Source organism: Pseudopodoces humilis, chromosome 5 (genome assembly GCF_049639895.1).
Source record: "Pseudopodoces humilis isolate 2021_Gansu_Grassland_sample_001 chromosome 5, ASM4963989v1, whole genome shotgun sequence".
Classification (NCBI taxonomy): domain Eukaryota; kingdom Metazoa; phylum Chordata; class Aves; order Passeriformes; family Paridae; genus Pseudopodoces; species Pseudopodoces humilis.
Window position 1 is genome coordinate 18907240 of NC_142204.1, and position 17670 is coordinate 18924909.

The 17670-nt window shown below is 39.2% G+C and overlaps 1 protein-coding gene across 7 annotated transcripts in view; it reads left to right on the plus strand.

Moving 5' to 3' along the window:
- Positions 1-13297, plus strand: part of MYBPC1 (myosin binding protein C1) — a 69702-nt gene extending 56405 nt beyond the window's left edge. For 3 of the 7 annotated variants that reach the window (XM_014256874.2, XM_014256877.2, XM_014256880.2), the window contains 6 exons: positions 1363-1558; positions 2177-2316; positions 4027-4186; positions 5599-5735; positions 6633-6819; positions 12582-13297. In XM_014256874.2, the coding sequence (XP_014112349.2) occupies positions 1363-1558; positions 2177-2316; positions 4027-4186; positions 5599-5735; positions 6633-6819; positions 12582-12682 (921 nt within the window). In that variant the 3' untranslated portion in view covers positions 12683-13297. Of the gene's footprint in view, positions 1-1362; positions 1559-2176; positions 2317-4026; positions 4187-5598; positions 5736-6632; positions 6820-9089; positions 9149-10640; positions 10681-11413; positions 11444-12581 lie in introns of all 7 variants that reach the window. The other 4 variants (XM_014256876.2, XR_001331799.2, XM_014256875.2 and 1 more) reach the window with 4 other exon arrangements.
- The last annotated feature ends 4373 nt before the right edge of the window (positions 13298-17670 follow it).

The following is a 17670-nucleotide window of genomic DNA, read 5'->3' on the forward strand; positions in this document are numbered from 1 at the left end:
TAAAAACACTGGCAGAAAAATTCCTTCTGACTTATTTTTTTTTGATACTGCTGCTTTTTAACTCATTTCTCTGTAACTTTGGCCAGTGAGCTAACTAAGCACACGTGGAAGTACTCTGAAGTACAGAGGTGCTTGAAAGTTTTCGATTTGATGTCTCAAACAAATGATGTTCTGCCAAGTAATGAATTGGGTAATTTGCTGATAGACTGATTGGTCATCTGTCATCCAAAGGACACTTAGAAAACCTCACAGTAGACATTGCATGTGAGATAATTGTAGCACAAAGCAAAGGGATTGCACTGGAAGCAGATAAATGTAGTTAGTAAGAGCGGAACAGTAGCATTTAATAACTTCCTTGTCATGAGAGGGGAAAAGTGAGGGGAAGAGTGGTCAGACTGCAATGTTAAATCCTTGAGACCATAGCTGTAATATGACTATTTCTAAAATATGTAGCATGTTTTCCCACAGTATTGTGGTAACCTTCATTCCCATACCTTTTAAACAGCACCTGCCTCTCTCCTTGCTGGGTCCTAATTCTGAATAAAAGAATTATGTCAGAATTCATTCCTATTTCATGTCTGCACATTTTATGATACTGGGTGAGCATAACTCAGCTCCACAGAGGCTGTTAAAAGCCTCATAAAAGCTTGATCAGCAATACACTGCAAGATATATTTCTCTCGAGAAATTCATTAATTCAATATTTCATTAAATATTCTATGGTTATTCTCTAAGATAGGGTGTTCAAAATGGTGTGAGATTACCCTTTTCAGACAGCATCTGCAAACTGTTTGCATGTGGATGGCAAATTCCACGGCGAAGCAGGTGAAATTCACTATATTTTAAGTACCTATATTGGGCACTTAGACACAAAAAATGACACACAAAAGAGATCAATGCAGCCTTCCTAACAGCTATTACAACTTCTTTTGCAATGAAAGAAGAGAGTTTAGGATCCCTGGGGGCTGAATCTATTACTTTTCCTCTCTCACTGGCAGTGTAGAAAATGTAAGCATTTCCAGAGAGCGAAATATTTTGTTCTATATTTGCTGTGGGTTATTTTTCTCCCTTTCAGAAAACTGGAAATTATTTGTCAGGTTTAGCCAGAAAGATAATTGTCCAGTATAGCCAGAAATTGCAAATATTTTCAGTCTCCAGGGCAAAAAAAAGGAAAGAAAGTTATATTTTAGGTAAATTGGTATGATTGCATGTCTAAATGGTGTATAATTTAAAAAATAATTCTGTTTATTTCAGGACAGTTTTTATTTCCTGTTTGGGAAAAACGGGAAATAAACCTGTTTCCTTCTCTTCCCTTTTCTCTCCAAAAAAATCATACAAAAATTGTTTCCTGGCTCCTTGCAGGGAAAACCAAGAGCAAAAGTATCGTGGGAGAAAAACGGTTCTCCGATCGACAAGAACGACATCAACATCCGCAACACGGAGAACGACACCATCATCTTCATCCGAAAGGCAGAACGGGGGCACTCTGGGGAGTATGACATGAAAGTGGAGGTGGAGAACTTGGTGGACAAAGCTACAATAGATATTCAGATCGTTGGTATGTCTGGAGAAACGGAAATAAATCCTGCTGCCCCAAGGCCACAGGAAAATGGGAATCCTAACATCTTTCTTGGCAGTGGTATCTCTCCATGCCCAATCACTTGGCTGTACATTTGTGGTCCCTCAGGAAACCTCTGGACACCGTAGCATTGTTGGAATGTCAGTCTCTTTTTTTCTCTGTTAAGCAACTCATGTTATGGTTTATCCAGGATGCAAGATTTTTCCTTTGGAGTGGTACCCATAGACAGAAATGGCAGCAAATCCATAGTGAGTTTGTCACAAATGCAGTGTGGAAGAAATCCTAATTGCTGAAAATATATGACGGTAGGAAAGACAGGCAACAAAATAAATTTACTTTTTACAATTTATTCCTTTACATAATTAAGGAAACAAATTCCTTTACAAAACTGGCAGCACAACTTTAACTATTAAATTTATTGTAATTCTGACATGCCTTCACTTTGGAAAGTTTGATTTTGCAACTATATCTTTCTTTTGACTTTTTTTTTTTTTTTTTTTTTGGTAAGAAAGAGAGAGAAATCAAACTAATAGGAAGATGCATGTGGGAATAAGACAGAGAAGGCAAACTGTAGAATATGTCATATTGTCATTACAGATCGCCCAGGCCCACCAGAGGTTGTAACTATTGAGGATGTCTGGGGAGAGAATGTAAATTTATCATGGAAGCCACCAAAAGATGATGGCAATGCTGCCATTACTGGGTACACTATTCAAAAAGCAGATAAGAAGAGTATGGTAAGTAGTAAAGAGATACTTAAAAGCTGGGTGTACTCATGAATTCTCCCTTTTAAAAACAAAAAGCATTACATGTTTAAAATGGTGTAGGTGGACAAAGCACTGATTTATCAGCATTCAAAAAATCTCTAAAGGACTCTCTAAAAGCTCTAAAAATCTCTTCACTATAACTAAAGCCTAGAAATGGAAATATTTTCAAATTATTCCAAAGAGGAGGACTAAAAAAGGAAAGGATAGGTGGATTTGAGAGAAGTAATTCTGCATTTTTCCTTTGCCTCAGGAGAGAAAATAAAACCTTAAAACATTAATTCTGAATTCAGTAGGCTTCTACCAGAACAAAAGTGTACCATTGCTGCTGTTTTCAAACCTGCAATGTCACACTGTGTAAGTCATTGCCACTCCTTACTACCCACAGCAAAATAGTACATAGGTAAGTCTGGAACCACTCTGAGATTTACAGATGAAAAGTGCAATGCAGAAATATTTATTATTTTCATTAAACTAACAAAAGTTTTACACTTTCTTAAAAGACAGAAATCAGATTCCCATTTAACATTTACTGCAAATTTAAACACTGGTAATCTAGGGCAATATTTTGGGAGCTGCTTTCTCCAGGAAAAACTTTTGCTGTCCCCTCCTATCCCCCACATTAATATGTTGATCTCCTTCATGGTCTGATCAATTAATTCTTCCTATGCCACTATTTTCCTTCCCATCCTTTTTTTTTTTTTCTTTCTCCCTCTCTTGAGACTGTAGGAAGACATGGTCTCTGCTACAGTGACCAGAACAATGTCCCCTCTAAATTACTGTGACAAGGAGAAAGTGACAACAGCAAGCAGCATCTAGTGTTCAGTGTGCACCCTAGATTCACTAGAATCATTCAAGTCACTTTCGTCACAGTGGTGGTGCATTTTGCAATTCTGGCACAGCTGTTTTTTATACAAAAAACTGTTTTCCCAAAGGAATTTTGGCTCCTAAAGTTGACCAAATATTAATGCAAACTGTGGTACAGGGAACTCAGCACAAGTTCATCTTTAGAAAAGCAAGAAAACAATTTAGGGCAGAGTAAAGAAAAGCAAAATACATTGCTGTGTTCATATTGCATTTTATATTAGTTGCATTTTTAGTGTTAACCTCTTTCATCTCAGGCTGTTGTTTAGGTATTGTGTAATAGGACAGAATTCACACATCCTGTTACTGCTGCAAGACTAAAGCACTAAAACCCACTTGCCCATCTTGGCCTTTAGATATCAGAGGACCACAGCACAGAACTGCATTTCTCACAAACACTCAGCCTGTGAGAGAGAGGGCAGATTGGTGCAGTGCCCTCTTGTAAGTGCATATCACTGCAGAACAGCACATGCTATTGCCTTCCCCACAGGAATGCAGTTTTGTTATCTGCAGCTGTACTTCCTCTGCCAGCAGTGTGGATAAGGAATGAGGGAGCCTGCCTTGCTCACACAACACAACCTTTGTGATACTGCAGTTCCTAAAACGGACCGTTCCAGCTGCCAGCGTAACAATTCAGTAGGGTTCACTTTCCATTCTGCCTTCACTGCCCAGCAGTGAGCTCTGCAGTGCTGCTGTTATCACTCATTTCATTATTAATTGTTGTTAGCTGTATTCTCTTCAAAGAACCTACTCCCAGAAGCTTGATGATTCTTCCAGTGGGTGCTGGGGGAGCTCACCCTGTGTGTCTGTGCCTTTCAGGAGTGGTTCACCGTGATCGAGCACTACCACCGCACCAGTGCCACCATCAACGAGCTGGTCATAGGCAACGAGTACTACTTCAGGGTCTTTGCTGAGAACATGTGTGGCCTCAGCGAGGATGCAACCATGACCAAAGAGAGTGCTTTGATTGCAAAGGATGGTTAGTTATTTATCCATGCCTCATCAGGGGGAAGGGGGTGCTCAGAGACTGGAGTGTGACTAGAGCTAAGGGCCGTATCTCTAAAGCATTCCGAGGGCCAAAGCCAGGTACAACAGCCAGGGCATTTCCTATTCAGACTTCTTGGTTTGTCCACATAGCTCACAGTCACTGCTTTTAGTCAGGAGTGGGACATTTCTCCCATGTTCTGACATCTTCTATGGTTTTGGATCTCAGGCTCACATCACCACTGGCACATATGCATTGACAAGAGCCAGAGATGAATAAAGCAGCTGTTCTGTTAGAAGCAGTGGGTCACTGCCCTCCACTGGAGACTTGGCATCAGCTCTGCAGGCACTCCCTCCATTTCAGGCAGGATGCAATAGAAAAGCACAACCCCTGCTTCATATCTCCTGAGGGTGGGGCTGGGAAAATTCTGATTCTGCAGTCAAAAATCCTGACATTTCAGAAGATGTCAGTTGGAAATGGCACTGTAAGCTTCAAAACCACAAAACTTTCCTATGGAAAGGAAATTCTAAAAACAAACAGCTTACAGGAAGAAAATCAAAGCAGTTTGTCTGAAAGGAAGGAATACATGACTGCCATGATGCAGAGGACAGACAACCTCTACAGCCCACACAATCAGGCTGAAAGACTGTAGCCATGAACAAGAGAATGGCTCTAGGAGTTCTTTTTCAGCACTTGCCCTTCACATGAGAGCAAGTATCAGGCCCAAGCTGCACTGAAGTCAGTATGAGAGCTTGGATCAGCTTTCAGTGAAGCAAAGCTGCATAATGATACCTGTGCATAGGAATGTCTGTCTGTCTAGACACTTTAAATGCCAGCTGAGTGTGTGGCTGAAGAGGATTTGTTGGTGGTAATCTCCATTGCAGAGTGGTGATAAACTGGCAGTGAGAAAATACATTTTACTACCACATTTTCCTTGTTCAGGCACTACATCCATTCAGGTATCTGTATTTTCAGTGTACTGTTTGAAGCAGAAAGATAAATGGATTTTCAGATATATAGAGAGTTTATAATCAGAACAAACCGTAAAAAATAATTGGCAGCAGAGTGAAGAAAGCTTGCCAAAGACAGGCATCCTGCAGTACTCGGGTCAGGATCCATCCTTCTCTGTAGTGTGCAGGGCACGCAGACACAGACACGGAATAAACATGTATTGCTTTGTGTACCACCTGCACAGGAAACAAAGAGAAGCTCTCAGACACCAATGACCAAGGGCTATAATCACTGTGCAGACCCACCTTCAGCCTCCCCTACAAGTGCAGTTACTGGAGTCACGTTAGTACCTAAAGCAGTGCAGATCAGAACTGACTCTGCAGCCATTTAATGCGCTTGGGTGTTTAGTTGCCAGCCAATGCTCTTTAGATAAATGTTTAATTTTCACTTCATAGGTAAAGTCTACAAGTACCCAGTTTACGATGACTTTGACTTCAGTGAGCGGCCGCTGTTCACTCAGCCCCTGGTGAACACGTTTGCTGTAGCTGGTTACAATGCCACCCTGAACTGCAGTGTCCGGGGCAACCCCAAGGTACAGCTCAGCTCTGACAGCAGCGCTTAAAACACGAGAGAGTTTAACCTGACAGTAAAAGTAAAATGCCACTTTTACCATTTAACTGATGAGCCAGGCTGAAGGCAAACAGACAGGTGTGGGTTCTAAAGAATGCAGAAATTAAGGAGCAGCTTACCTGTGCTACAGGCACGGTGATAGTTAATGCACAGATAACTCAGTGAAGGGGCAGAACCTCAGGAAGAGGCTGGTCTTTGCTGGGAGTCTCACTGACAACAGCTGTACAGTTAATATACCAGTAAAAGTTGTTACTAAAATAAAGCCATAACTATTCTATAAAGAGCTAATTATTCTCAAAGTAAGCACATTGCAGGAATGCTCTGGGTGCCACGTTGTTTCTCAGACCCACAAAATGTCTTGCGATTTCTTTTGAATTTTGTCTTTTTGAGATTTTTTTTCTGGTGTGAGAAACTAAACTGGCCAAGTAAAATGAGAAATCTGGAATGTTTTTCACCCTTCACAGTTTCCAACTGTGCAAATTACTGTGGAAAAATATGTTTTTCTAATTGACTTATAGGAACTGGATGTCAAAAGCTAATGATCAGATGTTTGCTATAATTACATAGTCCTTGTATTGGTAACAGGCTTGTGCTTATGACTTAAATTAGGTGATAAGAGCTGCACTGAACAAAAAGTGCTAAAAATCAGATGTATGATGCAGCCAATGCTTATCTTCAAGATTTACAGTTTCCTTTCCATCACAACTTCATCTATTTTTTATCATTTGTAGTTGACTCAGCTGTAACTGAACACCACAAAATAGGGGATAAAATATTTCAGTTCACAGGTTTGTGCATTTGGGCTTTCTTTTTTTGTCGTTGTTTGTGTTTGTTTCTTGGTTTGTATTTTTTACCACAGCCCAAAATAACCTGGATGAAAAACAAAGTGCTCATAATGAACGACCCAAGGTACCGGATGTTCAGCAACCAAGGTGTGTGTACCTTGGAGATCCGCAAACCCAGCCCCTACGATGGAGGCACTTACACCTGCCGAGCAGTCAATGAACTGGGAGAGGCAGAAGTGGACTGCAAACTGGAAGTAAGAGGTAAGGGCTTTAAAACTTTGCAAGCACCCTCTCTGCCTGAGCACTGTCTGCAGAGCTGAAAGGATGCAGGGCAAATGCAAAAGGGAGTTCAACTTTCCTGGATTAAATCAATAGCTCTGATAGGACAAAATAATATTGGTTGATTTCTTTTGTTTCCATTAATGAACAATTTTTATGAATTTCAGGTAGTTTAGAATTAACTGGGATACCATGAATGGCAACAGGACTTGGATAGGACAACTAATGAATAATATTTGGACAATATTTTTCAGAAAATTACCTCCTAGGAAAAGATAGGGTCATAATTAGCTGGACTAATTCCCACCAAAGGCTCAGTTTCAACTGTGGAATAAACTAAGTGTTTCTCAAAAAATTCTTCTGAGGTTATAAGTAAGGGAAGCTGCCTAAAACCATCTGATAGGAAGTGTCAAACTAAGGAATTCAGAGGGAATTTAGGTGACATCAGTATGTCTTTAATTACATTACTTCCATCATGCTAATCTATAATGAAGACACTTAAAATTTTTATGGATTGCAATGTGTTTATTTTGCATTTCAGTTTCCATTTTCTGTATTTTCTGATGTATCTTGTCCCACAGCTCAAATTTGCCAGCAAGAAGACATTTCAATAAATGTTTGGTCTATGTTAATTTGAACACTTAAATAATGTAATGAAAATATGCATAACGTATTTCTTAGTTTTTACTTTTTTGTTTTTAAGATACTGTCTTTAAAAGTCATTGTCCTCATCCTGGAAGATTGCTTTCCTTAATCACAAGAAAACTTTCTATTTCACAGCATAACAGAAGACCTCAACACCTGAGAAGGTTGCTTTATCTATTCTTTTATACTGAAAAGCCAAGTTATGTTGCTAAGTGAACACAGCAGCTGAAGCTTAGCAAACCAGGCTCAGGATTTGATCTAGGCAAATATAGCAAATTACTCTTAAACAGCCACAGTACAAAGACATCATTATATCTTATTTCTCTCTCCTATTGACTTACATGTTGACTTATCATCCTCTTAAGTTTCCCAGCCTATTTGTTCATTTAGGAGGGTTCCCCAGATGACTGCTCACCACGCTGATGCAGAGCAGAGACCTACAGATTTCTGACTCACTGGAAATGAATTGCAGTGTGTGTGTGTGTGTTTGTTTTCCTATGTACAGCTTTAAACTGGTTCAGCTTTATTCCAGCAAGTAACTATCAAGGTCTGGATTTGTAAGATTATGAGATAGAGCTGAATGTTGTCTGAATAACACTAACAGGCTCAAGGCTCTGCTGCCTATCTGGTGAACATACGAGCTACGGTGCTATTACTACATGACTTACTAGTAAGCCACGTTAGAGAGCTCTATGCCCTGCAAGAGTATTTATTGTAGCAAGCTATATTTCCTTCTGCTGGCTAGAATTACTTTTAGCTGTCTATCTCTGATGTATTTGAGAAGTTAAATTTATTGTGCCTATATAAATGCTCAGCCCCAAAAGTATCTGAACAGCCTAGGATTTCAGAGTGTGCATAATATTGGAACAACTGACTAGTTAGGAATATTCTGGTTATGAATACTATCAGTATGCTACAATGCTCTACATTTTTAGCCATCTTCTTACACTATTTTAGGTGTAAAGTTAACCTCCCTAGTTGTTGCTAAATGTAATGCTCATTTCCTGAAAACATTTTAGTGATACTTATAAGAACAATTAAAATTATAAAAACTTATTCTGTCCTCATAACAGGTTTTTCATGTACTGGTGTTATTTCAGACATACAATCTTTTGTTCTTTGCTTTTAAGATTTGCTGAGTGAATTTAATGTTATGTGACCCACTCAGTACAACTGCACCTGTAGTGAGTGTCTTGGTTTTTTTTTAATGTATTTGTGTAAAAAGTCATGTAATAGATGACTCTTTCTCATCTATCTTGAAAGATAACAACATATGCAGAATCTCATTACAAAAAATACCGTATATATCTTTTGAGTTTGTTGAAGTAGATCCCTAATTACAAGCACTAAAGAACTGATTCCTTATCAGCTTCACCGAGGTTGATGAAAAGAATTAGATAAGGTGTTGTGCTTCTTTTATCATTGAAAAAAACAGCTTTGGAGAACCTTTATCTTAGAAGTGAAATAAATGTTGGTGATCACTCTAATAATAGATTGGTGATAGCAAAGTTGCTGTATAAGAAATATTATTTTTAAAAGGTGTTAAGATCAACTGGGAAGAATTTCAAATGTGAATAAATACCACTATAAATATTCTAATTCTGCAGTGATCTATCATGGAGTAATTAATCCAGGAGAACCACTCAGCTTGGCGGGGGATAATCAGGTTTATAATGCGCGTACTCCTCTGGACATTCCATTTCATTCCCACCCTCTCTTTCCACATGCAAACGCATTTTCTGCATGCAAAGTGTGTATTTCTTTGCTTTTTTAGATTAAACTAGCTAGAGTCTCATGGCATACATTGTCTATGTCACATGAGCAAAGAAGGCCAAATTAATCAAGATAATATCCAATCATATGGGTATTTAATATCAGAATTATTAAGGTTTTAGACATATTTCATAAAAGTACATGTATCTATAAATTTATTTATCTATACATTTATTTGTTTAATTTATTTATTTAATGACTATGAATATGTTTGACCGCAACACTTAGATCTTTCCAGAAGAAAGAAATACGCATTTCAAAAAAAAACCAGCTCTCAGTTAGTTTGTAGAATTATTGAAAGACCAGAAGTATCATGAAGTCATTTGCTGCACTTAACAGATATTCTTTACAAAAGATCATTCTTTGGTAATAAATTAGTGCTCAGAATGATAATCCATGCCTGAACTTAACCTAGTGATTTTAAAGATGAAATCTTGATTTAATTACTTACAAGCAGAAAATTTTACTTTGCTTACTTCATTTCTTCTGGAGCTTATTTTACATTCAAGTTCATTTGAGTTCTGAAATTTTGACTCTTTCTATAGAAATGTCGCTTTCCATGCAACCTTGCCCACATTCAGAATATTAACAGTGCAGTTTTAAAATGACAGTGATGCCCAGAAACTGGTCTGCAATATATTATGCATCCAGACTTAAAATTTCAGTCCTAAAATATGTCTCGAGAACAGACTGAATACTGTTTCTGCAGCTTTTGAAGTATTGGACTATTTTTCTTAAAAGTTTACAATAGGCAAAAAGTTTCATGCTTTTATAAACATACATATAGATAAGTGTATATATATGGTTTTTTAATAGATTTAATTAAAATGTTTAATTAAAGATTAGGGCTCCTACAGAGTAAATAGCATGCTCTAGTAATGTAAATGTGGATATATGACAAAGTACATACTTTAGTGCACAGATATATAATTAGTCTGTACTTGATTATTTTGCCTTACAGAGTTTCAACATATATATATATATATGCTTCAGTGTTATGTGTGTGCCTTTTTTTCCCCTGGTGGAAAATACTATATGCATATATATATATATATATATGTATATGTATGTTAGCTTCTTTGAAGCTACATTTGGAAACTTTTATCATAAACATAGTTTGGTTCCAATCTATACTTTAGACTAATTAGAGGTTTTTATAGTTACTTGTACCTATTAATCTAGCTTTTACATATTAATGATAATTTTGAAGTGGAAACTGGATCCCTACCTTTTACTCTTCATGTGCTTCTATTCCCATATATTTTACATGACTAAGGATTAAATTATCACCTTGACATAATTGTAATAATAATTTCACTCAACGTTTTCTCTCCACTTTTGTGTTTGCAATTAAATTGTTACTTCTCTTTCTCTCTCTCCCTTAGTTACACAGTAAGGATTTTTGAATGTATATTGTCATCTAAGGTAAGCTTTCATATGGTTCTTGCATATGAAGCTTATGTCTGTTTATAAGTCATACAATGTCTGCCTAGTATGGCATGATTTTCATTATGTCACTTAATGAAAATGTCTTTACAAGTTAGCAGCATGGTGTTTTTAAGGCATATAAATTCAGATTTTAGTAGTTGCTCGTTACTTGCAAATAATTCTTAGTGGTACAACCCATATATTCTAATGGTGCATGTTCCAATGGAATTTAACAGTGCATGACTTAGCATGAATAACTAGCATGAATAAAATGTAAGTAATAAAAAGAGCATTATGTATTTACAGAAAGTTATTTTTTGTAGGAATATGCCTCTACATAAACAAAATATTTATTCCAGCGTTAACTTCTTCTAAAAATGAATGATTCATAGTACGACTTGCACTCCATGAGCTGAAAGAATGCCAAAAAAAGCTGAAAGAATGCCAAAAAGCATGCTTTTTTTTTCTTTTTTGTCTGTATTGCGCATCTACTTAAGGTTGGGAGCAAACTGTTCTGCCACAATGGTGACATTAAATGAGACAGCACAGTCTCATAATCGCTAGTAACTAATAGCATTTTAATTGAATAATCCTTGTGTTAATAAAGGTTGTAAATTCTTAAAAATCTGTACTTGGCATAAATGTTGTAATAAGTATCAGCTCAATTGCATTTAGCTGAAGCAGTCAGAGAGTGTTCTCTTCACCCTGGCAATGTACTTTTGCTTTAAAGCTTTTGGTGTGTTCCAGAAAAGCTCAGAAGGTAAGTGCACCTGTCAGTGGGTGGTTTGCAACTCGCAGAACACAATATTCATGCAGATTTGTAAAAGGAATAGTAATGGTATATTTCTTAAAGCAATTTACACCCTTTGTCTGGAGAAAGGGCTGATTCTAAAGTTTTTAGCAAAATATTTATCTTTTTCCCACTGTTTCTTCCAAACATCATTTGATTTCAATGAAACTAGCAGAAATACTAGTTTCTATGGCTTTTATTTCAGTGATGTGAGGCATCCACAACCTCTATGGGCGATGTGTGCCAGGGCCACACCACCTTCACAGTAAAGAATGTCATCTTTAATCTGCACCCACCCTCTTCCAGTTTGAGGCCACCTCCCCTTATCCTATCACAACAGGCCCTTGTAAAAAGTGCTTCTCCAGCTCTCTTGTAAGTTCCCTTTAGGTACTGGAAGGTGCTCTGAGGTCTCCCTGGAACCTTCCCTTCCCCAGGCTGAACAACCTGGGGGTTGTTCACTTCAAAAGTAAACCTTTGAAGTGAATTTAAAAGCAATTCCAAAATGATTCCTCAGACTTCCCCAGCAGATGAAAATTTCAGCTTTTATCACCTTTCTCTCTGGAGACTGCACCTGAAATCCTGGCTTTTTTTATTATTCTTTCATGTATGTCATCCCACTTGTTACTTTCAATCAATGTAGTAAATATTTTGCTAAATACCTAGAAACCATTTTAAGACCCATAACTAGAATAAATTGAATATCTCTGCATGTTTTCCACAACTCATCCTGGTCAGTGTTTCTACTCTGTTCCCCCTGCACTGACTTCCATCTCTGACCATACTCCACCCAGCGCGATGGAAAGTCAGGAGAGTTATTTGAAGTGAAGCTTATCGTGAACTATTGCATGTAGTGAGATAAATGACTGAATATATGATACCCTAGCAATGAAATTCACCCTGCACAAGAGGACAGGAAAGGTCTGTATAGTACCAATTAAATAACGGTCAGATGTCATACTGGACTTTTGAGCAGGGCTGAATTTTACCACACCTCAAAGTATGTAATAGGGACTGACTAAAACTTTTCACTTATGCCAGAGAATAAAGGTGCAAAGCTGTTGCTCCAGGGACCTTCAGCCTGAATATTACCTGCTTTCCTTGTTTGTAGGTGGGCTTTCGTTCTTCAAGCTATTAATGGATGGAGTGCCTCCGCATATCATCGACTCGTATATGCGTGAAGTGCAGGCAGACAAAACCGAAGGGAAGTGAGACTCCGTCCACAGTGCTTCCTCCCACTGCACTGGAAGTTGGTAGCAGAATAACATTTTAGTTCTTGCAATGACAGAAAAACATGTGCAGTGGGGGATCTTACGACTTTTTTTTTTTTTCCCCTAATTGTCCTTTTGTTTTCCCTACCTGCTCTTACTGAAAAGAAAGAATACGCATGGATTGCTTTGAGGTTGAAATGAACTGAAGACAACACACGTTTTGTAACGTTCAGCTTTATTTTCTGTTTGATATCGTGTTCTGTTTTTTAATGAGGAAAGAGGGGAAGCTGTGTGACAAGCATAAGGAGGCAGTCAGTCTGTACTCAGTGGTACAAAGCATATCTTCCTCACACTGGAAGTACATGGATTAGCCCGTAGATGTGCAATAAGATCCTTGGAATACATACCTCTGATAATGTATCTTATTCACCTGAGAATTGTTTAACAGAATATGGTTTCACTATAATGTAACTAATGCATATGTAATTAATGATCATTTAAGCTGAACATATCATCCTATAGAAGTTTTGATTTCCTAAATCTGACCCATCGGTCTCTCAACTTAACTGGAATTGTTTTATTTAATGTACAATAAACATGAAGTGTTTAAGATGTATTAAGTTCTTGTTTACTTTTTTTCTGTCTCATTTTACCACATTTCTTTTCACTTTATTTCCACTTACAATAAAGCAGGAACTTGTGCCCACCACATGGAGTGGGAAACAGTATCAGCAGTCACCTACCACATTGGGCTTACACCTTAAGATACATGACACAGAATGTGAGTGGAGATAAATGCTACAGATACATGCAATTTTTAATCTATGTGTTTTCAATATTTTAAATGTGATAAATGTCAACCACAATGGCTTCCACTGTTCTGGATCCACTCCCCTTCCCCTGTAATTCATGGAGCTCTTATAGCTATCACATCAGAAAAGGGACTCAGGCCTAGCAGTGGTGAGTTCACTGTGCGTGGCAAAAGTGCCTGAGAAGGTAGAGTGGCTACATTTCTTCTCCAACTCCAGCATCAAGCATCAATCCATCCAAGTTCTTTCTCTCTCTCTCTCTCTTCAGGGAGAGGGGGCGATTGTCCCTCAGTCTCCAGAAAACCCTGAAGCATGTGAGACACAAGGTCACACATACTTTGGCCAGGTTGTCAGTTCCCTATTGCCCTGTCATTTATTTACCAGTTCTCACTCTGGCTGTACAAATAGGGCAGGTTATCTGTTCACTGGCTAATGGCTGATCTCCAATTAGGGTTTATAAAGATAAAGGCCTACTTAGACCAGTAGTACATCACAAGATGTTTATTTGATGTCAGTGCATTTTCAAACATTCAGCAGTCAGTAATTATGCAATAATAAAAGAATGTGTAACTCTGAACTGCCACAGCAGAAGTGTTTTTACAGTTGTGCTCCCACTTTTTTGCTTTGGGGATCTGAGTGCATTTTCTCATGTTGTTCTGTGAATCTTACTCTCAGAGATAGATAGATAGATAGATAGATAGATAGATAGATAGATAGATAGATAGATAGATAGATAGATAGATAGATAGATAGATAGTTTTTCTTTTCTCCCTTCTTTTTAGCTTTGTGATTTCTTCTGTAGTGCTATCTGTGCAGGGAAGCAATTCTGCATTCCCAGTGATCCTGGACATGCCCCCACACCCCACCTGCATTTCACCCTGTTCCTGCCAAACTCAATCCTCTCCTACACATTCATTCACATCTACACATTAAAGAAAGCAACACATCTACTAGGAAGAGAATTTCATACAGGATTAATACTTTCTGTTTATTCTGTATCTCCCCAGTGAATTGAGATTCCCTCCATCTATTTTGAAGCACAGAAAGCTGCAGAACAAGGTCAGTTTGATTAAATGCCATGGAGGTTTAAGCATTCAAGCACATGGCCCTCATTTAAAGCAGTATCAGCCTGTTATGGTCAGCACCAAAAGCTAGTTGTTGGGAGTTTGTGCTTGTCAGTAAGAGTAAGAAGCACACAGCCATCTGCACTTTGTATGAATAATGTTTACAGCTTCAAGCTCACGTTTATCTGCCTCCTCAGTTCCGATATCCCACACATAATAACCTGGAAGCCAGCACAACCTCAGCTTCTGCGGGCTCTCCGTGGATGGAATTAGCTACTCTAATTTCTCCCAGATGCCAGCATTGTTAAACGACAAGCTGAACTAAGCTCCTTTTCCCTGTGTGAACAGTAAGCGCTGTACTCAGATGCCCCCAATTCCTCCCCCCGGCGCCGCCCAGCATTTGCCACTGTTTGTCCCTGGGGCTGGGGATGTACCACGCCGGCAGGAAGGGCATCAGGCCGTGGGTAGGGCATTAATGTGCTCTAAATTCAGACTACACCGAGCAGCCACCACGCTGGATTAAGAGTTAAGTGACTGTCGGAGAAATGACTGGAAGGCGTGGGGCAGGGCGGGGATTTCTAGTGATTTAAAACATGCCGTAGAACTTTATCTAGAGAATGATAGAAGGCAAAGTTTTGACTTATGACAATTTGCTCTATGGGATTCTCCAGGGGTGGTGTTTGGTGAATGTAATAGTGACCAAACGCACAGAGTTAGGAAAACACTAATGAAATCTGCAATTAATACCAGTTTAGGAAAACAAAGAGGTACCAAAGACAGCAACTGCAGGAAAAGAAATTTAGAAGGAATAGAAGCTGGAGAAGATCATGCTGTAGAAAATGTGACACAATGCTCCAAAGAAATTTCTCCAAAGTCACAGGGATTCCCAGGTAATTAGTGAACCTGAAATAGACCTAGAAGTAACAGAGGACAGCAAATACATGTAAACACACATAGATAGACACACAAAGATTAATCAAAATTACTTTATATTTTTTTCATTTATTTTTAATGAAGCCAGAGGAAAATAGTTGGTCTTCTTTTGGCTTCTATTTGTTTGGGTTTTTTTTGCACATGGAAGGTTATTTGGCATATAAATGTAGAAATACAGCTCTGTTCTCAAATTGGTATATGTGGAGATTGATAGAGGCACTGCAGTTACCCATTTGCATTGAAAGGGCACAGCTACTGCAAGCACATTTTTCCCTTACTGAAAACAATCTCACAAATATAAAGGAGAGAAAGAAAAAAGAGACAATTTTTAAAATATTATTTAAACTAGGATATACTGTTAATTAGGTCTTTATGGAGAGTCAGAAATTTTAAAAAGTATTCCTTTTATAAGAAATATTTCAAGTTTCTTGAACTTTCTTTTAGGGGGAAAAATAAAAGTGTAATATTGGTACCCTTTAAAGACCATTGTGAAGGGACCCTTACTTTATGAAAGTCTTTTGTTGCATTTTGAGATTCTGGAGCAAAAGGCATTCTAATTTAAGCACAGTGTACTTACTGTTACTTGACTTTCATGTCCTGCTTTCCTGACTGACAAGTAAAGCTGCTGCTTTGGAAGCAAAACTGTATCCTGAATGCTGAGGAAGCTCTGGAAGACTAAACACGCTGGACTTAAAATTCTGTGTTCTCTAAATCTATGCTTTGTTGCTGAATACTTTTGAAATTAAAAAAAAAAACCTCCTCAAGCCCAGTGATAAATTCAGTAGGGAATCTGTTTCTTCCTTTAATGTGGCCCTTGCTTTTTATGCCAATTATTTTCCCCTCCACTTCTTTTCCTAGTTCCTCTTTTTTTCTTCCAGGTATCCAAAGAACATGAGCAATCTCTCCATAAATACAAGTTCTATTATGCTCATTGACCACAATGATGCACAGGATATTAAACTAAACAGAGTTTTACTTTCTTCCAAATGTTGTGATTCCAGTGGACTGGGGATCTGACTGGCTGTGAATCTGTCAGATTTCCCTTTTGCCATTCTCTAGCTGGCTGTAACTGAACCTTTCTTTACTATATTATATGTTACCTTCTTTTTTCCTAGCAGTTCCTATCTGCTCTGCTTTGGCCTCTAATGACCACTGCTGCATGATACTGTTTTTAGTGATCTGTAAATTAAATCAGCTGATGAATGTACATAGCACATTGTGGGATTTGGAAACCACCATATTTAACAAGTGTCAAGCATCCCTGACTCTTGCAGTAGAGAAACCTACTCAAACACGTAATACCTTTATCAGTTGAAGTGGATCAGCTCGCTTTGAATAACAGGAAGCGGCTCTGTCCAGGAAATTGTAGTATCTGGACAGAAAGCTGCACCCTCTGGCTCACAGTGGAGCAACTTAAAAAAAGAATTTCCAATACGAAGAAGATGCCATTGCAGGTTGTATTTTTCACTTTCTACTTCAGCTACACAGCTTTTCCTTGGCCTCACTCAGAAACCACACACCTTCCCAGAAATTCAGGGATACATCTAAAATCCTTCACATGACCAATTCAAATAATTTGATGTACCACGATTTCTTTAAAGGAGCAGTTGTTCTGAAGCACCCTCTCCAAGCAAGGCAAGGAGGCGAAGTAAGTCCTGTGTAACACCGTGTACAGGTGCTCCGGAGACCAGAACTGCCCAGGCAACGGGTCTCCTCCGGGTTGTGGAGGGATCCTTGGGTGACAGCGTGGGGTCACCTCCCTGCAGGCACGGCTGCCCCGTCCTGCTGGCCGCAAGGAGGTAACCTGCTGCTCAAACCCTGCCTTTATGTTTTGCTTCAGCAAAAATCCTTCTGGCCACCTGCTGCGTGCACCCCCGCTGCGGCCACTACCTGCGTGATAAAACTTGCGATAGGGAAATCAGCCGAACAAGGCAAATCCCGGCTGCGAGCGGCACTCACTCACCCCGCGGAGACGAGAGGTGCGCGCTCGGCCGCAGCTCCCCGGGCCAGCCCCGGCCCCGACCGCCCGCGGCCTGCGGAGGCGGCGGGACGGGCCCTGCCGGGCTCACCCCTGCCACGACCGAGGGCTTCCCCAACCAGGGCACCCCCAACCCCTCACGACGAGGCGGGGCCGGAGGAGCCGTGCCCGCTAAGGGGCTGGGGCCGGGAGGATGTCGTGTATT